We start from the raw sequence: 24,229 nt of genomic DNA on the forward strand, positions 1-24,229 counted from the left end.
AAAACACACCAAACACTGGAGTTAGAAGAAAGGTTTATTGTCGGGTGGGGGAAGCCCGATGGGCAGGGGGAGGAGGGCAAGGGGAGGGCGAGAGAGTAAGAGCGTTAGAGAGAGAGAGATCAAGAGAGCACATGTTCAGGAACAGCTCCTGTTAAACCTTTGCCTGGGAGCAGGCAGGGAAGCAGGAGCAGTGAACCCCATGGGGGGGGGGGGGAGGGGCAGGTAACTAGAGCCTAGAATGGCACCAACAACAAAACCCAAGACAGTATTTTCTCCTGTACCATCGCTGCCACCACCTCACCGTAAATAACCCTCCTCTTCTTATAGTCCCCATTTCAGTTAATGACACTACATACCCACACATTCCCAAGCCAGAAACCTGCAAGTCATCCTAGGTTCTTTCCTCTCCCCCTCAAACACCACAATTAATCACTAAAACACATGGATTTCATCCCTTAACACTTCTTTGTGGTTTGTCACTGGTTTTAGCCCATGCCTAGTCTTCCTGCCACTGCTGCCAGCGGCAAGTGTCCCTTAAATGTAAATCCAATCACTAGTCACCCTTGCCTAAAACCCTTCAGTTGCTCCCCAAAGCCTTCAGGATAAAGTCCAAACTCAACATAGTATGACACACAAAGCCAGTCAACATTTCAGTCCTGTCTACTTTTCCTACCTCATCTCATTTCTCCTTCCCTTATGTCCTACCTCCAACCTTACCAACGCTCTATAATCCCTCCCCTCAAACTTTCATCCCCTTAATTGGGTTCACACTGACCAAAATGCCTCTAACTGGAACTCTCTGCCCAGAGTCCTGAATCCTTTAGATCACTGTTCAGGCTTCATTTCCTTTCGGATGCCTTCCCTGATCTTTACACATTCTGGCCATATTGGGTACTCTTCTTCACTACCATGGCACCAAGCATTTATCTGTTATAACATCAGTAATACAAGTAATACAATGCTCGTACCAGTAATACAATACTATACAATACTATAGCACAAGCATGTATTTTATAACACTTTCTACAAAAGCTAATTGACAGTTTACCAACATGTTTCCTGCAATAAATCACAGAGGTGCAAGGACAGTATCTTCATTTCCTTCACCTATCTTCTGACGTAGAGCAGATATTCAATAAATGTTTATTAATTAAGCAAATAAATGGATTCTTCAAACAAAGTCCTGGTACCCTGGGTGATTAGAAAATCAACAAAGAACTGGGGCTGGCACTGTGGCATAGTGGGTAAAGCCGCCACCTGCAGGGCCAGCATCCCATATGTGCGCCAGTTCCAGTCCCAGCTGTTCCAGTTCCAATCCAGCTCTCTGTTATGGCCTGGAAAAGCAGTAGAAGATGGCCCAAGTCCTTGGGCCCCTGCACCCGCATGGGAGACCTGGAAGAAGCTCCTGGCTCCCAGCTTCGGATCGGTGCAGCTCAGGCCGTTGCAGCCATCTGGGGAGTGAAACAGTGGATGGAAGACTTCTTTTTCTCTCTCTGCCTCTCCTTTTCTCTCTAACTCTGCCTTTCAAATAAACAAATAAATCTTTAAAAAAAAAGAGAGAGAGAGAGAGAGAGAGAGAGAGAAAATCAACATAGAACTGAAGATTTTGGAGAGGATTTAGGGTATTTCTTATGCAATTCTTGCCAGGTATTCATTCCCGGAAGCATACAATGAAGGTTATCCAGAGAAGGGGTAGTAGAGCAGGTATAAATGGGTAGAACAGGTAAATGAGTATTGCTGATTTAAATGAGAAATAAGGCTAAGAAACATAACCTTGAATCAGAGACTCAAATTAACAGCTTTATCTTACTCCATAAGGAGTAAAATTCATAAAAGAAGGTTTTCACATAAGAAGAAAGAGTCCTGGGATGAGGGACAGTATTTTAGAAAAGAGTAAATTTAAGTCCCTGTACCTGCTCAAAATATCCTCTTTAACAATTATGCCTTAATCTAACTTCATGACTCAATTATAATGGTAGCCTCCTGGACAGATCTCTACTCTCATTCATCATTTACATAACCTTTACATTAATCCTGCCCATTGTATAAAACTCAGGTTATACCTATTGACATTCAGAACCTTCCTGCCCCACTCTTAACCTTAATATCATTCAGTGTTTCTAATAGCCCAGCCATCTCCCCAGCACCACCTTCCCCAACCATGTCTCCTTATAGGTACTCATAGAAAATACGCACACAGTGAGCTTATTTACTGTTGATGATTGACTGAAACGTGCCAAAAAAAAGAAAAACAAAAAATTATTTCCTATATGTCTCTAACATGCTCCTGCAGGTTGGAAACCAGCTGAACTCCAAAGACACTTCAAGCAAGCCCTTTCTGCTCATCAACACAAAGGAGTTGTGTTTACTTTTCTAGACAAAAATCACTATAGAAATTTGCTATTGTAAGAGGCAGTCCAGCAGTACAGCTGACAAAGCCCTTGCCCCAAAGACAGACGGTCATTGACCAATTAATTAACTTAGGCAACTATCCAAATCTTTCCTGATAATTGGAACATCTCTAATGATTGACACATGGTCATACAGAAGAAATTTTGAAGAGAAAGAAAAATAAATGTGCCCAATGACTGCAGACTCACATTGTAAGACCACTGTATATAGACATAGCAAGTGGCCAGATTCTAGGCTGGCCAAAAAGAGTCTATCCTTGAGTGTCCCATTCTCCATCAGTCTGCCTGCCTCTTCACACACACACCCCCCACCATTCTGTCCCTACACACAACTAAAGAAAGCATATTATGTAAAGCTATATATACTATTTCTGTATTTTTTACAATTTTCTACATTAAACTCATTATTTTTATAATACAAAAAGAAAATTATCTAAAAATTGAATTTATAAGGACTAATAAAATCACTCCTTCTCTTGAAATTCCCTGCCAATCAACCACAAACATAAGAAGTATTAAGAAGGGCCCACATTGTGGCATACTAGGTAAAGCCATCAGCTACAACACTGGCATCTCATATGGGCACGGGTTCGAGTTCCATCTGCTCCACTTCTGATCCAGCTCCCTGCTAATGTGCCAGGGAAAGCAGTAGAAGATGGCTCAGGTCATTGGGCCCCTGTACCCACATGGAAGACCTGGAATAAGCTCCAAGCTCCTGGCTTTGGCCTGGCCCCGCTCTGGCTGTTGCAGCCATTTGGGGAGTGAACCAAGGGGTGGAAGATCTTTCTGTTCTCTCTTGTTCTCTCTTGCTCTGACTCTCATTCTCCCTTATTCTGTCACTATGCCTTTCAAATAAATAAATAAATCTTAGATAAAATTCTAATAGATACAAGAATACTACAAAACAGTATATGGTTAAGAGATTCTGAAATAGACAATATAAGAAATCAGAGAAGGGAAAGACTGATGCCTGAGAGTACCAAGAGAAAGCTGTTATGGAAGACAAGGTTCTCATGCTTAGTTTTGATTACACGCGCCCGCGCGCGCACACACACACACACACACACACTCAGGTAACATTTTAATAATAAGAAAGGGAGAAGGCATTCTAGGAAGAAGAAGGATAAACAAAAACACAGAAGCAGGTATGAGGACCCGGGAGATGGAGAGCAGAGACCAGCCCAAATCAAGCAGGAAGCTGTGCTGGGCTGTATATTGATACAGCTGGGTATGTAAAGTCGAATTATGGGAGGCCCTGAAAACTGTAGACAGAATTCATTTTATTTTATTCCAGCAATTGGGAAGCTCTAGAAGGAAAAATAACATTCTATTAGAAGTAACAAAAAAAATTATTATAAGCCAAGCCAAGGGGCATGAAAGGGTTCCTCCAAGCCAGGAAATCAGAAAATGCCCCCAGCAGAATCTAAACAACAAAGACTTCAACTCCAGTCAAAATGAGGGGAGTGGAAGCAGAGGCACTGGCACACCATTCAGGTTAGTCACAGCATGGCTCAGGAGAGAACTATCAGAAACTGAAAGGGTCAAGAGTTTTGATCTTGGGATGTTTCTCTTTCCTGACATGTACTCTGAAGTATTCTTCCCATCACCATCTCTAAAATCTAGAATTAGCACTGGAAAAATGTCAGGACCTCAGCTGATGCATTTCCTTGGCCTGCATGACATCACTTGCCAAGCAAGTCCAAGATGAAGACAATAACTCCCATAAGCACTGTTAGCACATGATCACATTTTATTATTGCAACAGCATGGATGTGGCCAAAGCTTGTGATTTCCCAGCAGAGGGACTTGACTCACTTTCTGAATTAACAGTGTCCATGTCTAGAAGTAGCAATTATTCCATTGTTCTGTCTAGAAGCTATCCACTCCAACCTCTAGGACGTCGTTCTAAAGAGGAACTTACAAACCGAGTCTACATGAAACCAAAAATAGGCTGTTTCAGAGTGTCACTCAGGAAAACAATTTCAAATCCTCAGCCCATGTGTTAACAACATTTCATCACTTTACACCACAAAACTTTTATACAGAATTTCCAAAGGAACTAATATACCATAAAACTTCTCCTATAATATGGGGCAAAGAAATTCTCCACAGTTTACATGTCTGGAATAGGCCACTTAAGATGTGCGAATGTGGTGTAGTAGGTAGAGCCGCTGCCTGCAGTGCCAGCATCCCATATGGGCACCAGTTCAAGTCCAGAATGCTCTACTTCTGATCCAGCTCTCTGCTATGGCCTGGAAAAGTAGTGGAAGATGGCTCAAGTCTTTGGGTCCCTGTACCCATATAGGAGACCCAGAAGAAGCTCCTGGCTCCTGGCTTCAGATGGGCCCAGCTCTGGCTGTTGTAGCCATGTCAGGAGTAAACCAGAAGAAGGAAGACTTCTCTCTCTGCCTCTGCTTCTCTGTAACTCTGCCTTTCAAATAAATAAATCTTTTAAAAAATATGTGTGATTGTACTTCAGATGTTAAAAACAATAGTGATATAATTATACTAACAATGACATTTTAAAAAATTATTTGGGAAAGACAGACAGACAGACACACATACACAGACCCCTCCCATTTGGGTTCACTTCCCATATAACCTCAATAGCCAAGGACTGGGCCAGGCTGAAACCAGACGTCAGGAATTCAATCCAAGTTTCCCAAGTGGGTAGCAAGAACTCAAATGCTTGAGCCATCACTGCTGAAGTCAAGAGCCATAGTCAGTGATCAAACCTAGGGAGTTGGATATGGGACTCAAGTCTTTTTTTTTTTTTTTTTAATTTATTTATTTATATTGAAGGCAGAGTTACACAGAGAGAAAAGGAGAGGCAGAGGGAGAAGGGTCTTCCATCCACTGGTTCACTCCCCAATTGGCTGCAATGGTCAGAGCTGTGCCAATCCGAAGCCAGGAGCCAGGATCTTCTTTCGGGTCTCCCACACAGGTGCAGGGACCCAAGGACTTAAGCTATCTTCTACTGCTTTCCCAGGCCATAGCAGAGAGCTGGATTGGAAGTGGGGCATCCGGGACTTGAACCAGTGCCCATATGGGATGCCAGCACGACAGGCAGTGGCTTTACCCACTATGCCACAGCGCGGGTCCCTGGACACAAGTCTTAACTGGAGTCTTAACCAGTAGGCTAAAAACACCCACTCTAACAATTATATTTCACTTATATTTTTCAAACAATTATCTCAGTTAACCCATTGCTATTGATTTTCAAACTTCCTTCTATGTAACCTTGGTCCAGAAATCTAGAGTCTTGTTCTAAACAATAATATTGTCTCTATGACTAAATTTATCCATTTGTATAATAACATCCTTATAAGAGATTATAAAGTTCTAATAAGAGGTGGGTATTGTGGCGCATTGGCCCCCCGCAGCACCTGCATCCCATACTGGAGTGGCAGCATACCTGCTACTCTGCACTTCTGAGCCAGCCCCCTGCTAAAACAGGGAAACGACAGATGATGAACCAAGTACTTGCCTTCCTGCCATCCATGCAGGAGATACAGATGGAGTTTCAGGCTTCTGGCCTTGGCCTGGCCCAGCCCTATGGTGGGCATTTGGAGAGTGAATCAGCAGATGGAAGATCTGTATGTGTGTGTGTGACTCTGTCTTTCAAATAAACAAATCAAAAAAAAAAAAAAAGGCTCAAGGGGCTGGCATTATGGTATAACAGGTAAAGCCGCTGCCTGTGATGCCAGCATCCCATATGGGTGCCCGTTCATGTTCAGCTCTTCCACTTCTGAACGAGCACTGCTAATGGTGTGGGAAAAGCAGTGGAAGATGACCCAGGTGGTTGTGCTCCTGCCACCAACATGGGAGGCCCAGAGTCTACATGAAACCATGCCTGGCCTAACCCTGGCTTTTGCAGCTATCTGGGGAGTGAACCAGCAGACAGAAGATATATCTCTCAATATATATAACTTTTTCAAATAAATTAATCTTTAAGGAAAAAAATAAAGCTCAAATAAGATAATGAATATGCAACTGCTTTGTAAAATATCAAATAATATATATGTGAAACTTTTCTAAATAGCAATGGCCTACTATATGCCAATAGTTCATTTATATTCTCATGAATCCCAAAAAGGAAGAATTACCCCCATGTTAACAGAAGAGAAGCCCAAAGATCAGAGAGGTTTAGCAACCTTTCCAAGACCATACAGCAGAAATTAAGATTGAAGTCCTAGCACTGGAGCCCAAGAACAAAGAAATCCATCCACCCGCCTTGCAAGTTTGTACATTAAAATTCAGACCTGGCCGGCGCCGCGGCTCACTAGGCTAATACTCTGCCTTGCAGCACCGGCACACCGGGTTCTAGTCCCGGTCGGGGCGCTGGATTCTGTCCCGGTTGCCCCTCTTCCAGGCCAGCTCTCTGTTGTGGCCAGGGAGTGCAGTGGAGGATGGCCCAAGTGCTTGGGCCCTGCACCCCATGGGAGACCAGGATAAGTACCTGGCTCCTGCCATCGGATCAATGCAGTGCGCCGGCCACAGCGCGCCGGCGGCGGCAGCCATTGGAGGGTGAACCAACGGCAAAGGAAGACCTTTCTCTCTGTCTCTCTCTCTCACTGTCCACTCTGCCTGTCAAAAATAAATAAATAAATAAATAAATAAATAAATAAATAAATAAATTTTTTTTTAAAATGCAGACCTGGGGTGGCGCTATGGCTCCACTTCCAATCCAGCGCTCTGCTATGGCCTGGGAAAGCAGTAGAAGATGGCCCAGGTCCTTGGGCCCCTGCACCCAGGTGGGAGACCCGGAAGAAGCTCCTAGTTCCTGGTTCCTGGCTTCGAATCTGCCCAGCTCTGGCTGTTGCAGCCAACTGGGGAGTGAACCATCGGATGGAAGACCTCTCTCTCTCTCTGCCTCTCCTCTCTCTGTGTAACTCTTTCAAATAAATAAATAAATCTTTTTTTAAAAAATGCAGACCCTTCGCTCCTAACTTTCCATTAAATAACTTTTATAAGTTACTTTATGTGATAGATTTAAAAATAAAATCAGTCCTAACTAGGTTCATATAACCCATGGCAACTATTGAGAACTCTGAGGTGTGTAAGTAGCAGAGAGTTGATGTTATAATGTTGAAATGTGGATGTTCTTTTATTCCTAGCCCACCCTGGCAAGTAAAGACTCTACTATTTAAGTCTTTGTGAAAACAGCCAAGTCTAATTCTGCCTAAACCAATGTATCTACATACATGTTATCTTTTCTTGCCATCATGGACCCCAATTATCTGTAATTAAACAACTTCTCTAAAACCTTAAACTAGGTCCCTAGGGGCCGGTACTGTGGCACAGCAGATTAAGCTGCTGCCTGCAGTGCCGGCATCCCATGTGGGGGCTAGTACGAGACCCGGCTGCTCCACTTCAGATCCAGCTCCAGAGGATAATCCAAGTGCTTGGGCCCCTGTACCTACATGGGAGACCCGGAAGAAGCTCCAGGCGCCTGGCTTCGATCTGGCCCAGCTGCAGCCATTGCAACCATTTGGGAAGTGAACCAGCGGACCGAAGATCTCTTTCTCATTCTCTCTCTCTGTAACTCTGCCTTTCAAATAAAATAAAATAAATCCATAAAATAAATAAATAAATAAAACTAGGCCCCTACAGGACCTGCTTCTTCAGTAGAGTTCGCCTCTATCCCAGGACAGGAGGCAGATACTAGTTCTCCTACCTCTATGACTGTTCTTTCCTAGTTTCCTTTGGTGTTCATAAAGACTTCAACCCACAGAGAGGACACTTTGTTGCTGGACATATCATCATTTGGATGGAATAGTACTCAAAACAATTCACCTCTCCCTTGTTTCCAAATTTCCCAAACAATCATCTGAGTGTTTAGAATTTTTAAAGATGTATCCATCCACTGGTTCACTGGTTTTCCGTCCACTGGTTCACTTGCCAAATGGTCACTATGGCCAGGGTTAGGACAGGTTGAAGTCAGGAGACAGGAGCTTCCTCCAGGTCTCCCACATGGGTGCAGGGGTCCAAGCACTTAGGCCATCCTCCACTGCTTTCCTAGGCACATTAGCAGAGAGATGGATCAGAAGTGGAGCAACCAGGACTTGAACTGGCACCTAAATGGGATGCCAGTGCTGTAGGCAGCAGCTTAACCTGCTATGCCACAGCACCAGCCCCTATTTCAAATCTTTTATTTCTGTATTTGAGAGAGAGAAAGAGAGTTCCTATCTGCTGATTCTCTACCCAAACACCTGCAATGGCTGAGCTTAGGCCAGGCCAAAGACAGAAGCCAAGAACTCAATCCAGGACTACCAAAGGGGTAGCAGGAACCCAATTACTGGAAACTGGAATCAGGAGCCAAAGCCAGGAATTGAACTCAGGCACACCAGTGTGGGACACTAGTGTCCTAACCACTAGGCATGATTATTAACTCAGCTTCACAAGTACTTTCTTGTAAGGAAGAGGGTGCTTGAGATAGCATAAAGTATTCCAATACCTGGACAGGTATTTCCTTACTATGAATTAATAAAATTGGCATACTACTTGTTGCTTCTTTAAAAACCTTCAATGACTCCACCACTGGCCATGGAGTAAGGCTGTAAAAGAATTCTTATAAGCTGGTCACTGGGTTCTTTACAGTATCATGTGCTCCCACTTAAACTCTGGTCCTTCAGTGGCACCCAGCTACTTAAATTCCTTAAACCCCTCCATTCACTACTGCCTCTCGTGCTATTTATTTCCACTCTCTGCTCTCCACCCACCTTCCTCCAACTGGTTAACTCCTATTCATCCCTTAAAGTCCTCTCAAGTGTCACCTCCTTCGTCAAATCTCCCCTTGAACCCCAAGAGGAGATTCTCACCCCTCCTCTTGTTTTCATAGTACTTTATATATGCCTCTGTTCTAACACTTATCTCAGTATCATAATTACTTGTTGGCATATATCTTCCCCTTGCTAGATATGACTAACCAAGGGCAGGAGCCAGATCTCATTCAGAATTCCGGCATCTCCAGTACCTGAAATTGTGTCACCTCTGAGAGATTGAATAATTGTTGGAGGACTGGAAGAAGTAAGGATGTACCCTGGTTCTCTTGGTTGCTGCCCACACTGAAACTCTAGGATCCAGAGTTATTATCTAATGCCTCCTGTTTACTAGCCAGCTATCTGAAAGAGCCTTTGGGACATTTAGGAAATGAGGGAGAGCATTTATGTCCATGCTGAATCATCTAATCCTGCCAAGACCATGCTCACTACCAACACACAGGGAAATGGTTGCCAAAGACAGTTCTGGAAAATCCATGCCTGACAACCACTTCTAATACAGCTGCAATATACACAGTTCTGCTCCCTTCACACTGCAAGTGCATTGCTCCCCTTCTCACCCTAGCCCCTCCAGGGGCAGTTTATGTGGCTGAAAACTGTAGCTCTCCTGCATTAAAAAATACTGCTTCAGTTTGTAGAATGAGATGACTACAAATTATCAGCAGCAGACAGAAAAAGATCAAAGTAATCTGGAGGTCAACCAATGAGTTGAGAATGCCATCAACCTCAATATCTATTTCCCCATCACTCTCCAAAACTAATTCCTGGTATTATCCTTAGGTCACTCTATATTTTAGCACACTCCCTTGCTTAAGCAAACACTTCTTCTGTTAGGCAGTAAGAGGATCTCTAAGTCTGCACATGCAGGAATTCCATACAGCAAAGTAACAAAGGCCCGGATGCTAAGCCACTCAGACTTCCCAATGAGAATGTTGCTGGTGCAGTGGGGGAAAGAGAGTGTCTTGTGCACCTATCAGAGAGCAGACTGCACCACCACCCCATCCAGCTCAAGCTCATTTACTTTGGCCAGCAATTTTTGACTCATTCCTCCTCTCAAGAAAGACATCTGTGTCTGGGAAAGATCAAATTCCTACACACCTGATCAAAGTCCTTCAGAGGAAAGTCACACTGAGTGAGACAGCTAGAGGAACTGAACAGGAGAGGCCTCTCGGAAACAAGAGAGCCCTGCTTCTTTCTCTCTTCTGTGCCTGCCCTGCTCGCCAGCACCACAACTTCCTTTCAGCGAGAGGCCACCAGCAACGCGAGCCAGTGAGGTGCTGAGATTCCTCACCTATTGCTGCTCCCACTCTGCGGGTTTAAAGCTGTCACAGCCGGAGACAGCCCCAGCGCAATCCTCCCTCTGAAGGGTACACTGCTGCTCAAAAGCCTGCAAAGGAAACTTAATGGACCCATTCACTGAGCGGCATTTTTTTTTTTTTTTCAATTAAGTTCAGCACGATCTAACCTCTTTGTGCTCTGAAATGAACCACATTTCTTAAAAGAAAGACCACAGGGGGTTGACAGAAAACTTGCTGAGGGTAGGAGAAGCCGGACAGTTTACAGGAGGTGATGCAGATGGGAAAAGTAGAAGTCCCAGCAGATCCTTCTAGTTTCTCTCTCTCTCCCTCTTCCTCTCCCTTTCTCTCTCCCCCTCCTTCTCCCTGCTGCATTCTCAAGCACAGCTCTAGTGCCACAAGGAAAAAAAAAAAGAAAAGAAAAGAAAAGAAAAAAAAAAAGGAATGTTTTACAGCTTCTGCATTAGTTTCCCTTCAGCGGGTAGGTGTCGTAAATAAACCACCACACTGGACTCTGTCATAAGGGCTGAGTTTTCTCTCCTTCACATGAAAAGAAACTAAAGGCCTAATCACAAGGTCCAGAGCTAAATAAAATTGGGGGAAAAAAAAGTGCTGCCTATGTGGTTTCTGGGAAAATCTCCACCTCTGCGGAAAGCACAATTGCCACCCAAAGCAAAATCCCAGAACTGGATGTTAAAGATCAAAGCCAGGGCCTCCCAAGGCCACGCACCCAGGGCTTCCACTTAGGGCACCTCCAGTGGCGAGGGAAAGGCAGCCCGCAGCCCCTGTCAAAACTTTCTCGCTCTACACTCGCGGTTCCCAGCAGGCATTAACTTGCAGAACTGCTTCCCAAGAGAGCCTCCGGGGGCTGCAATCCGAGCTCCCAGATTAATGTTAATTTTGAAGGAAAACCAGAAATAGCCCCCTTGCCTCACTCAGGCCCAGACCCCCAAAGCGGGTAGGGGGTGGCCTCCCCCCCCCCAAAAAAAAAACTGCACACTCTGCTGACCCCGCTGCCCACCCGACCCGAAACACCCCGGGGCTCGAGACCTCTGCTTCGGCGCCACTCCTGCGAGCTCTGGAGAGACAAAAGGGGGCGAGGGGCCCTTGGCGGGCACTCACAGGTCCTAGGACGATCGCGCAGGGAGCAGAGCAGGGGGAGTTCCCTCGCCCCCAACTCCTCCTCCTCCCCGGCCAGCGCCTAGTCTCGCCTCCCTCCAGCTGGGCCAGATAATAGGGCAAATACTGTACCGGGCGATATGAAAGCGCCGACTACTGTAGCTGAGGGTTCCCAGGGCTTATCTCAACTCTAAATAAACTGGCCCCGACAAACAGCTGCTTAGAGCCAAGCCCCAGCGCGGTGGGCGCGACCCCGCCCGGCCGCCCCACCTGCAGCGGCTGAGCCGCGGGGCTCCGAAGGCCACGCCGCACCGGCCCGCGGGCCTCAGCTCCGGCCCTACCTTTGTAGCGCTCCAGCACATCCTCGTACGCCTGCACGAACTCCTTCTCCTGGCTGCGGTTGGCCGGCTGCTGACCCGGCACGTAGCCGGCCATGGCCGCCCGCGCCGCGCTCGCCCCGGGCCCCGGGGGGCACCGGTTCCAGGCCCGCGCGCCGAGGCGGCGGCGGCGGCCCCAGCCTCGGCCCTTTGTGCGGCTCGGGGGGCGGCGGCGGCGCCCTCGCTTGTCGGTTCTTCGCTCTCTGTCCGCCTCGCCCGGCCTGACTAGTCGCGCTCCGCTCCTCAGCCCGCTCGCAGCTGGCCCGCTCGCGCTCCGCCGGTCCCGGCTCGCGTTTCCGCCTCCCCACCCCTCGGCTCCGCTCCTCCCTCAGCCCGCCCCGGCGCGGCGGCGGCGGCTCCTCCTGTCAGGAGCGCCAGGCCCGGCCCGTTCTCCGCCCCTCTACCGGACGCCTCCGCGGTCCGGCGCGTCCCCGGCCCCCCGGGCTGCGGCCGGCTGAATGCCGGCTGTCCACACGGGTTCCCCGGCCGGGACTGAGGGCCGCAGCTAGAGGCCGGCCCACACGGGAGGCCGGCTGCCGGGGAGGCCCCGCGGGTCGGGACGACGGGCTGAGTCGGCCGCTGCGACGGGCAGACCCCGGGCCGACTCCACAGGGTGGGCGGGCGGCCCCAATCCGTGCTGACCCGCGCCTGGAGCCGAGACAAAGAAGGGAGCCCCCTGGCTGGAAAGAAACCGAGCTGGGCCCTTGAGGCTGCTGGGGAAGGACCTGGAGAAGCCCGGGAGGGAGGGCAGAGCGGGAAAAGACCAGGATGCCTCAGATCGCAGGGCCACACAGGGCTAGAAGGACGACAAGGACAAGCTCGGGACAGGGCTGCAGTGTGAGGGCAAAGGGCAAACGGACCGCAGAGAAACCCCTAGGAACAAAGGGTTTCCCAGGAACGGGAGAAACTGCACCAAAAGTGAGGGGGGCAGACCCAGCCCCGCGAAGTAACCCAGACCAAGGAGCCGTGGCAATGACAGGGGTGGGTGGGGGGAGAAACGGGGTTCTGACTGCGCCGCCGCGTGAACGCCGTAAATCTGTGGCGGACAAGGCCCTGCCACGATTAGTAAACTGTGAGAGGCATCTGAACAGCGAATTAGACCAAAAGGGAGAGATGTGGGAACCCGAGCCTGAACCGGGACGGTTAAGGAACAAAGGTGGGTTCTGGAGCGTAACTGGTCAGAGAAGGAAAAGAGAAGCCAATTAGTCTGCTATTAGGGGAAAGGAGAAAGTAAAGGAAGAAAACTAGTGGATAGGGAGGGGCTGATCTGGGGCCATTGGAGGGGGAGTTCGCCCCTTCGGCAGGTCGTCACTCGTGTGCCACTCAGTGCCTTGGGGCAGGCAGCCCTGGATGAGGAACTCAGGTAGATCAATGGTAGGCGACGCCTTTCAGCCATCGTCCTCCCTCCGTTCTGACTTTTCAAGGGGTGAGTGGTGGTTGTGGGTAAGAAGTTAGCCTGGCTCACCTCACGGTAAGGACACGTGAGCAAGGAAAGAAAGAATCCTCAGGATGCTGAACGCCTCAAAGGGCTTCCATTTCAGGGCCAGTTCTCTAGACTGTGAAGGAGGAGCCTGCTGCCCTTGGGGCTGGGACTGTCTCTACCTTGTGAGTAATGCCAAGTCTTGGTCAATGCTCAGCACTTTAATACCAAGAAGGAGAAGGAGTGCTTTTCAACTAACAGGCACATGCTGCTTGTTTCCACATCACACCATGAGCAGAAATCGGGTGAGCAAGTCATTAATCACATCTTTCTTCACCGACTTCTGCTGACCTGCCCAAGTGCTGGGCATGGAGATCACTCAGGGAAGGACCCAAAAGACAGGGAGGATCCTTGGGCAAACACTCATTTCCTTTTGGTTTAATCCTGTGTGCTTTAAAAAAAAAAAAAAAAAAAGCTAATTCAGTTTGCTGTCAGATTAGGAAAAGGAGGGGAATCAGTTTGAGGTGTTTTTTTTTTTAATGTGTAAAAGGCTTTCCATTGGGAAATGCAGGATGAAGGAGTCAGTGATTGATGGCACAGCACATTTTTCATAAACAGCAGAGAATATAGAAATGCTAACTCCGGGGATCTTGACTGTATCAGTGCTGAGTCATCTGCATTTCCTATATTATTTTATACCAGTGGAGCCAAGAAGGCCCAGACACAAACACATACACAGACACCTCATATAGACGTCTGCCTCCTCGTTTGCATCAGAGTGAACAGAAAAGCCCCTTCAATCCTCTCCTGGGGCACATGCCACTTTGGGAGCAGGTCCTTAAGAATTGTTAACCGATGCTTGCCAAAGGTGAGGCGAGAACAGCGGCCACAAGGGAAAGTCGACTCTGGGAATCAGGCTCTGTTGAAGACTTGGGTCTTGGGGGCAGAGAGTAAGGGGTGAGATTCCTGCTGAGAAACACAGTCATCAGGGAAGAAAGTTCTGATTTGAGTTGTGGCTACAGGGCTTCTCTCAGACTCAAATTGCTTTCTGGACAAAAATTTGCATTTAAATGGTCCCATGGGAGTTTGAAGTAATGCATTCTTCTAATGAATGGGAAGGGGGAAGTCCACATGTTTGGCTGATGTTCCTGTTTTATACAGAGAAAATTGGACAAGACCAGAGGAACAAAGCGGCTGCTGGGGAGAGAGGATGGGAAGAAGGAAGCCTAGGAAGGGGAGGGCCTTTTGGTGTTTTTCAAGCACTAGTCTGCATTTATAGCCAGACCACGCCATCAGGAGGGCTCAGAGACTTTCTCCTTTCCTTGCTCTGGACAGGAGAGACTGCTGCTGCATTTCTGGGGCTGCAGTGGGGACGCACTCAGGAGGGCATCTAGTGGGGAAGGAGGGTAACACAAGGAAATAAGACCTTGGTTTTTTTTCCTTGTCCTTGCCCACTTAAGCTCATCAGGTGCCAGTGTCCTTAAAGCCCTGCCTTAGCCGGCGCCACGGCTCAACAGGCTAATCCTCCACCTAGCGGCGCCGGCACACAGGGTTCTAGTCCCGGTCGGGGCGCCGGATTCTGTCCTGGTTGCCCCTCTTCCAGGCCAGCTCTCTGCTGTGGCCAGGGAGTGCAGTGGAGGATGGCCCAAGTGCTTGGGCCCTGCACCCCATGGGAGACCAGGATAAGCACCTGGCTCCTGCCTTCTGATAGGTGCGGTGCGCTGGCCGCAGTGCGCCCGCCGCAGCGGCCATTGGAGGGTGAACCAACGGCAAAGGAAGACCTTTCTCTCTGTCTCTCTCTCACTGTCCACTCTGCCTGTCAAAAAAAAAAAAAAAAAAAAAAAAAAAAAAAAAAAAAAAGCAGCCCTGCTTTCAGCTCCTCTTGTGTGCTCTCTCTCACCTCAGGCCTTGCACCTGCTTCCTCCCAGGCGTTCTCCTATGAAATAACCACCAGGAAGCCTGCCTTGATTCTCTTTATTAGTAGAGCCTCTTGAATCCCATATAGCCTTTTGTTCAAACCCATCGTACTTAAAGTTGCCCCGTTCAGTGTCTTTCTTACTGAATCATTAGCTTCCTGGAGGCTGGGCCTGTAGTCTGTTTTGCTCACCACAGGATCCTTAGCTTCTAGCAAATAACGTGGCCCTCATTAAGCATTTGTTTAAAGTTTTGCTTAGTTGTATGAATGAGTGAACCAGATGATCCAAAAATACTGTTGTCAGTAGAAAGTTAGGGTATTTAAGAAGATACATCATCCTAATTTACAGCATCCCTATGCAAGCCTGGCAGTCAAAGTCCTCCATATGTTGATCTCTACCTTCCTTGTGGACAGCACCTCCCCCATAAACAAACTCTGACCCTTTGCCCAAGGAGTCCACCAACTCCACCTACTAAGATCCTACCGGGAAAGCGCACCCCAGGTGAAGATGTGTTTAAGCAACCCGGGTAGAAAACACCATCACAAAAATCCCAACCAGTAGCCAGAGCCCCAGCTCACTTGGCTAATCCTCCACCTGCAGCACCAGCACACCGGGTTCTAGTCCTAGTCGGGGCGCCGGATTCTGTTCCGGTTGCTCTTCTTCCAGGCCAGCTCTCTGCTGTGGCCCAGGAGGGCAGAGGGAGGATGGCCCAGGTGCTTGGGCCCTGCACCCGCATGGGAGACCAGGAGGAAGCACCTGGCTCCTGGCTTCGGATTGTTGCTGCGCACTGGCCATGGCAGCCATTTGGGGGGTGAACCAATGGAAAGGAAGACCTTTCTCTCTGTCTCTCTCTCACTGTCTAACTCTGCCTGTCAAAAAAAAAAAAAAAAAAAATCCCAAACAGTTTCTCTCCCCTGTTGTTGGGGCTCCAACCACATGAATTGTGGGCATGTGCATCACTGCCTCCTTGACTGACCTCCTGGTCCCTGCGTTTTTTGAGAGCAGACATCTATCTCATCTTTAGTCATCATAGACCCAGTGCAATACTTTGCAAATATTTGCTGAGGGAATGGACGCTTCACTGAACACATACAGAGGTGGAGAGGTAGGGGCTAGATCTGTGATTCAAGACAACTGAGAACACAATTCAGTGTCCACTCAAGAACTGAAGGCATTTCACAACAGAAGGGAAAGAGGGAAGTGCAAGATTTGTTCTCTTCCTGCTAGTGCCCCTCCCCCAACCTCTGGAAGGCTTACCCCCAGCACTCCAGCTTGGCTCATGCTGCATTATTTTACATGTGTTAATTGATGCTTTATAAATAGGTAGTTGTGTGTGTGGTGTGTTCCCTCCACTCCTCCTTGGAGGGCTAAGCTGTCTCCTGTGCCTTTCACATTTCCCAGCAGTAGCCAATGCCAGCCACACGGAAGTGGCTGCCCCAAGTCTTATTCTCTCTTCCTCTTGGGAGAAAAGTGCCAAGTTCTAGTCTCAGGAGTCTTAGTTCCCCCAGCCTCTGGGGCACAGACTTGGGCCAATCCCAGCCATAGCTCCCAAATCTGCACTGGGGGAAGAAGCCTTTGCCTACTCTCATGCTGCCCTCTTCTGTTCAGAAAGTGAAACATCTCAAATTTCAGAGGAGTGGATGGTGCCAGCCACCCAGAAAGACAAGATCCCTGCCACCCAGTGGCCTGTCACCATAGCAACCTTCAAAATGGTTACCCAGCCATCTGGGTTACCATAGCAACTGGCCACGTCTCTCCACCTCAGCTTCTTCCTAAGCCACCTCCCCTGGCTTGGCAGAGCCAATGCCAGAGATCCTCCAATCCTTCCTGGAGGAAATGAGCAAAGGCTGGACCCCTGATAGGCAGATGTCCCAGAGGGGGGTGGAATGCGTACCCGCCCAGGACCTCCTGAAGCACATGGAGATAATGGGTGTTAAGGCACTTCGTGAACCTTGAAGTGCTGCACAGATGTTAGCTATCATTAAACTACTGTTCCTTATAATGGGGGAGGCAATGGGTTGCCCTAGGCAGAGTTAGCACCATTGCCAGCATGGCCCTTGACTGGCAGGGAGACCCTGAGCAAAGTCACAGAACTCTGGGTTTGCTTCTGTCTCTTAGAGTTGTTTTGAGGACAAGGTCAAATACAGCATGGGACACGCTGAGCACAAAGGCTGGCACTCAGAACATAATCACGGTGGGAAAGGCATTGGCCCTTCTGTTGTCCCCCAGTCTCATTGTGATTAAGCTGTTTTCTTTTTCCTCTTGAAGGAATCAGCTGACACCAAATCCCCTTTCCTGCTCTGGGCCAGGAGAGGGTCTTTTCTGTGTTGGGGGCCTCTGAGGTTCCTACCAAGCAGGGCTGCAGGCAGCCTGCTCTCTTTTGGAAACTGGGAGGTTCCCCAAATTGGGGCAGTGTCTTACCTATGAAGCTTCCTTTACTGAAAACATCTCCCCAGCTACCACTGCCCTTAAAGGGACCAGGACAGGGACAGGTAGCCTGGAAACCAAGCACAAACCCTGAAGCCCAGGAAGGCGCCCAAGGGTGGTGGCTGCTGCTGTCAGTTGAGATCAGTCTTGTGGAACTTTCACTAGCTTCAGGACACACAGGCCTGGAGTGCACAGTCCTTCTCACAACAGAACTCCTTCCCTCCATGATTTTAAAGGCTTCAGTCCTGTTGTATCTCAATTTCTGTCTCTCAAGATTGAATCCTTGAAACCCATTTTTTTTAGGTACCTTTTCCCAATTACACTGGCAGGGTCCCAATTCAGACCCAGGGTGCATGGGTTGGAGATGCTGTAGACAAAACAGACGCTATCCTAAGAGATCAAGTTATCCAGTTTCCAGATGCTGGATCTGGTTCCATCTCTGTATGTTTGGAGGGGTAGATCTGGAAAGACCAGATCAGCTGAGCAGCACTAGAGGGCCATGCTGCTCCTGGGGCTCTGGCATTAGGCAGTCACAATCCCTTATGAACTCTCTGGGCTGTGGATCAACGGGCACTGGTTCCAGTCTTTAGACAGGATCTCTGGAGCAGGTAAGTGATGGAATATAATGGTTTAAAAATGTGGGAGGGGGATGGGTGTTTGATGCAACAGTTAAGATGCCATTTGGGATGCCTGGAACCCATATCAGAATGCCTGGGCTTGAGGTCCAGTTTCCTGCTAATATGCACTCTAAGAGGCAGCAGATGTTAGATCAAGTATTTGGGTCCCTTCCACCCACGTAAGACACCCTGATTGATTTCTAGGCTCCTGGCTTTTGCATGTCCCAGACCTGGCTATTGAAGGCCTTGGAGGAGTGAACCAGCAGATAGACGGTCTCTATTTCTGTTGCACTCTCTCTCTCTGCCTTTCAAATAAATTAATAAATAAAATAATAAAAAGTGTGGGAGGAAAAAGTTTATGATTATTCAACTTTGTTTTATGTAACTGGCGTATGTAAATGAAATAAAATTAGCCATGGGGACCAGCGCTGTGGCTTAGCAGGTAAAGCAGTCACCTGCAGTGCCGGCATCCCATATGGATGCTCGTTCAAGTCCCACTGCTCCACTTCCCAACCAGCTCTCTGTTATGGCCTGGGAAAGCAGTAGAGGATAGCCCAAGTCCTTGGGCCCCTGCACCCACATGAGAGACTTGGAAACAGCTCCTGACTCCTGGCTTTGGATTGGCCCAGCTCCAGCCGTTGCAGCCATCTTTGGGAGTGAACCAGTGGATGGAAGATCTCTCCTTCTCTCTCTCTCTCTCTCTCTGCCTGTGCCTCTCTGTGACTCTGCCTTTCAAATAAATAAGTATTTTTTAAAAATGAGAGAGAGATGTTTATTTAAAAAAAAAAGATTAGCCATGAGCTGATAACTGTTTCTGGCTGATAGGGCTTCATTATACTATTCCAACTTCTTTAGTATAGGTTTGAAATGTTCTGCAAAATGCAAGGGCTTTGGAGTTATGTTGACCTGAAGCACAGCACTGAAGAACTCCAAAGGACGGACTGGCCCTGCTGGGTGCCTGGGGCTGCCATGCACACTGAGCAATGCTGAATCCCAGCCCTATATTTGCTTCCTAACTTCAGAGTTCCTTGACCTTTCTTTTGTGTTGAGAATGGCATCTACCTCCCAGGGTTCTGTGAGGATGAAAAAACATATGTAAAACACCTAGCACAAGGGTAGGTGAAGGGCTGTGTGGGTCAATCTGCCTGCATCCCATACCCCAGGGCTAGTTTGAGTCCCCTCTGTTTCCAATCCAGCTCCCTGTGAATGTACCTGGGAAAGCAGTGGATGATGGCCCAAGTGCTCGGGCCCCTGTCACCCACCTGGGATATCCGGATGGAGTTCCAGGCTCCTGGCTTCGGTCTGGCCCAGGCCATTTAGGGAGTGAACCAGCAAAAGAAAGATCTCTATCTTTTTTCTCCTTCTCTCTCTGTACCTCTGCCTTTCAAATAAATAAATTGAATTAAAAAAAAAAAAATACCTGGGGCCAGCACCGTGGCTCACTTGGTTAATCCTCTGCCTGTAGAGCCAGCACCCCATATGGGCTCTGGGTTCTAGTCCCGGTTGCTTCTCTTCCCATCCAGCTCTCTGCTGTGGCCCGGGAGGGCAGTGGAGGATGGCCCAAGTGCTTGGGCCCTGCAACCGCATGGGAGACCAGGAAGAAGCACCTGGCTCCTGGCTTTGGATCGGCACAGTGCTGGCCATAGCGGCCATTTGGAGAGTGAACCAATGGAAGAAAGACCTTTCTCTCTGTCTCTCTTTCTATCTATAACTTTACCTGTCAAATTTTTTAAAAAAAAAATTTAAGTTTAAAAAAAAATACCTAGCACACGTTGAGGACTGTAGTTAGCAGCCTTCCCAGATATCATTTACTAGTAGGTTCCAGCTGGCTTCAGCTCTTAGGAACTCCTGAACTGGGGTCCAAAGTTCACTCCCCAAATCACCCTCCGGATTCTTTAATTCTTAACTGCCACCAGCTGTTCTCTCTTCAGTTTCCTTCTTTCCTACTGAGACCAAAGAAAGGAGAGCAAGAACAAAAACAAGCAACAGAGATATTCAGGTTGTCAGACAAATTCCTATTTGTTTGCCAAGTCCCATCGCAAATGTGATCACTGTTCCAAGGCCCATTCCTTCCAGGATTTCCTCCAAGTGCCCTTGGGCTGGCAGTATAGCACAGCCCATGCTCCATTCTAATTGGCTTCATTGGCAGGGCTGGGCTGTGAGGCCCAGTCTGAGTCTAGAATAAAGTAGCCCATTTGTTAAACGAGCAAGTGCATGATCAGTGAATGGGCAAGGGGACAAATAAGGACATTTGTGAACCAGGGAACAAGTTTATGAGTGAATAAACAATATTAATGAGGATAGCCAACATGTATCAAGGGCCGACTACAGAGCAGGCCGAGTCAGGACCACGCATCTTATACCCATTCTTGTGTCCCCATCCTAAGTGTGAAAAAATGAAGCTTTACTCCTCAGGTCACTCAACTGGCAAGCAAAGGATGAAACAGATTCCAACTGACTCCAAAAGCTGTACCCTTGCAAAATGAATGGTAAAGGAAGCAAGTGGAGTGAGAAGATGAGCTGTGCCCAGAGATACACCCAATGAGGATCAGGGCAGAATCCTCCCCTGGACCACAAGACAAAAGTCTGGTATCTCCTGGAGTAAGCGTGGGGCAGAGCTCAGGACAGAAACATCAGCCCATAGTCATTCTTCAGCTCGCAGGGGCCTCGGATGTTCTCTGCATCCGCACCCTCAGTCCAGGCAGAGACTGCAGCCAGCCGCACGCACCCCTTCTGCTCCTACAGGAAAGCCGAGGCAGAGCCAGGAAGCTGGCCAGATGGCAGCAGGCAATCAAGGGGCCAAGTCATGACCCACCCTGGCCACAGCAAACAAGAAGAGAGACACTGGCCAGGCTCAGTGCTGCACATTAGTGATGCTGGCTTGCTAATGCAGTACTCACCCCCAGGTGTGTTCACAGGCTGTTCCTCGGGCGTAGGGCTGTTGAAATAAAAGCCAGTGCAGAGTGCAGCCCCAGATCCTGCTGCAATCTTAGCTCCTTTGGGGGAATCCAGTCTCTGACGCCCATCGGCCTTGCACAGTCCCCAAAGTAACCAGTCCTTCCTCTGCAGCCCTAACCTCACTCAGTCCCAGGCTTCTCAGGAAAGCCATAAGGCAGACTGCCATTCCACGTCACCTAGGAAGTCTCTGAAAAAGCATGATGGGAAGCTGATGGCATAAGACAGCATTGAGGGGCCGCGTTGTGGCGCAGCAGGTAAAGCTGCCACCTGCAGTACCGGCATCCCATATGGGCACCGATTCGAGTCCTGGCTGCTCCACTTCTGATCCAGCTCTCTGCTGTGGCCTGGGAAAGCAGTAGAAGACGGCCCAAGTCCTTGGGCCCCTGCACTCACATGGGAGACCCAGAGGAAGCTCCTAACTCCTGGCTTCCAATCAGCCCAGCTTCGGCCGTTGCAGCCAACTGGGAAGTGAACCAACAGATGGAAGACCTCTCTCTCTGTTCTCCTCTCTGTGTGTAACTCTGACTTTCAAATAAATAAATAAACCTTTTTTAAAAATGACAGCATTGCACCTTGCAATGCAGCAACTATCTTCCCTCACCAGCTGGGGTCCCCCGGGGACCCTGAACCTTAGAGAAGAGACAGATCGGCTGTCTTCTGCCGCCTGCACAGAATTCTGCCCACGTGGTCAGTTTCCATCCCTGCAGCTGATGTGACCCAGATTTACTTTCAAAGAGCTGCAGCTGAGCTGGTGGTGTGTAGCTACAATTCATTCTGCCCCACTTTCAGGGCGCGCTGCTCATCCCTCATGCCACTGAAACCGAGCTCCAGGCCAGGCCCAGGAACTCGGGGAACACCGAAACAAAGAAGTAGAGAAGCCAGGGAAGGAGGAGGAGCTTTCTCCGATTTAAAGCTCCAAAGAGCCTCAGGGCAAGAAAGGCTGCAAGGCAAAGGAGGAAAGGAATTGTTTTAGGGCCTCATTTCTCACCACTGGTTTGGTCAGAATACACCATTTCCAACCGCTCTCCGACAAAGCCCTGGAGTGGACTAAAGGAAGAAATAGAGCTGGCTGGGCTTCCTTGCTGCTCCAGGAAGCTGCCACCCCTCCTGGTTGCCGCGGGAGTTGAAAGGAATGGCACCACTAAGGGTGGTAACAGCCCCCCCCCCCCGATTCTGGTTGCCACGGGAGATAAAAGGAATGGTCCCACTAAGTGTGGTAATAGGCCCCCGATTCTCATTCAGGGGTCCTCTGAGAAGGCATCATCATCTCCCACTTCCAGATAAGAGAAACCGAGGCTGCAAGAAGTGAAGTCATGGGATCGACACTGTGGTACAGCAGGTTAAGCCGACACCTGCAGCACCGGCATCCTGTAGGAGCACTGGCTGGAGTCCTGGCTGCTCCACTTCACACCCAGCTCCGTGCCAGTGCGCTCCTGGCTTCCGGCTGGCCCAGCTCCCCTATGCTGGGACCATCTGGGGTAGTGACCAAGCAGATGGCTTGCTCTCGCATGCTCTCTCTCTCTCTCTCTCTCTCGCACACACACACACACACACACACACGTCATTGTGGCATAGTGGGTAAAGCCATAGTTTGTGACTCATGCATCCCATCTGGGCACTGGTTTGAGTCCCCACTGCTCCACATCTGATCCAGTTCCTTGCTAAAGCAGCACAGGATAGCACAAGTGCTTGGGCCCCTGCACCCACACGGGAGACCCAGATGAAGCTCTTGGCTCCTGGTTTTGGCCTAACCCATCCTGATCATTTGCGGCCATTTGGGGAGTGAATCAGCAGATGGAAGATCTCCCTCACTGTTCCTCCTTTTCTCTGTAACTCTGTCTTTCAAATAAATCTTGAAAAAAAAAAGGGGGGGGGGACAGGAGGGTCTTTTTTAAATATTTATTATCTTTTTAAGAGGCAGAATTACAAAGAGAAAGAGAGAGAGATCTTTCATCCACTGGTTCACTTCTCAAATGGCCATAATGTCCTGGGCTGGGCTGGGCCGAAGCCAGGAGCCAAGAGCTTCTTCTGGATCTCCCGCATGTGTGCAGGGGCCCAAGCACTCGGGCCATGCTCTGCTGCTTTCCCAGGAGTATTAATAGGGAACTGGATCAGAAGTGGAGAGCCAGGACTCAACCCGGCACCCATATGGGGTGCTGGTGCTGCAGGCGGGAGGCTTAACCTTCTACACCACAGCACCAGTCCCTAGGAGGGTTTTGAGTGTGTGATGTTGGCTGGATGAATACCTGATTGGTGGATGGGCCCCTCCTGCACCCAACCCTGACCTCACCCAAACATGACCCACTTGGCTGCCCACTGCAGGAAACCTGTGATAATAACCAAATCTACATTGACAGCAAATGTGACCGCTGCTCCCTAGAGGGTACACAGTGTACAACTGTGTGACAGTCTGTCCTGTCCTCCGTGGCACCCACTTCCCACAGGTCCTGAGGGATGCAGCCTTTCTTCCTCTTCCCTTCTGCACCTGTTAGAGTTGTGCTCCTTGCTTGAGTGACTGCCCAATTAAGGGCAGGTGGGGCTGCCCTCCACCCCTGAATCAGGCTATTACCACTGCTACTCACCAAAGACAGGAGAGCCTCAGGGGAACAGGAAGTCCCCTCCATCGCTGGTCACTGCCCTCTCCTTCTGCTATGGGCCAGGATCATGAGGCCTCTCCCAGGAAAGACCAAAAGGTCTCCCAGGTATGTGTGGAGGCCAAGTCAGCAATCTAGATCATTATCTACAAGGTCTTGCCTAAGAAGAGGGAAATATCGATGTACTTAGAAGATCTGGGCCTACCAGTCCTGTGAGCCCTCCTGACACCCGTCTTGCCTAACACACGGCATTATTATAAAATCTCTGTGCAAGGCACAAAGCTGACCAACACAAACAAGGCACTCCCCTGAG

At 48.9% G+C, this 24,229-nt stretch overlaps 1 protein-coding gene across 8 annotated transcripts in view; it reads right to left on the reverse strand.

Annotated features, from left to right (window-relative positions):
* The window catches only part of MACF1 (microtubule actin crosslinking factor 1), a 407,445-nt gene that overhangs the window by 375,499 nt on the left and 7,717 nt on the right, over nt 1-24,229 (reverse strand). Inside the window, exon 1 of one of the 8 annotated variants that reach the window (XM_070078722.1) lies at nt 22,311-22,350. The exons of 6 other annotated variants lie outside the window; for them this stretch is intronic. In XM_070078722.1, coding sequence (XP_069934823.1) covers nt 22,311-22,335 — 25 coding nt within the window. In that variant the 5' untranslated portion in view covers nt 22,336-22,350. Of the gene's footprint in view, nt 1-11,948; nt 12,181-22,310; nt 22,351-24,229 lie in introns of those variants that run through there. One more of the 8 variants, XM_051857929.2, reaches the window with a different exon arrangement.

This window comes from Oryctolagus cuniculus, chromosome 7 (genome assembly GCF_964237555.1).
Source record: "Oryctolagus cuniculus chromosome 7, mOryCun1.1, whole genome shotgun sequence".
In the NCBI taxonomy this organism is placed as follows: Eukaryota; Metazoa; Chordata; class Mammalia; order Lagomorpha; family Leporidae; genus Oryctolagus; species Oryctolagus cuniculus.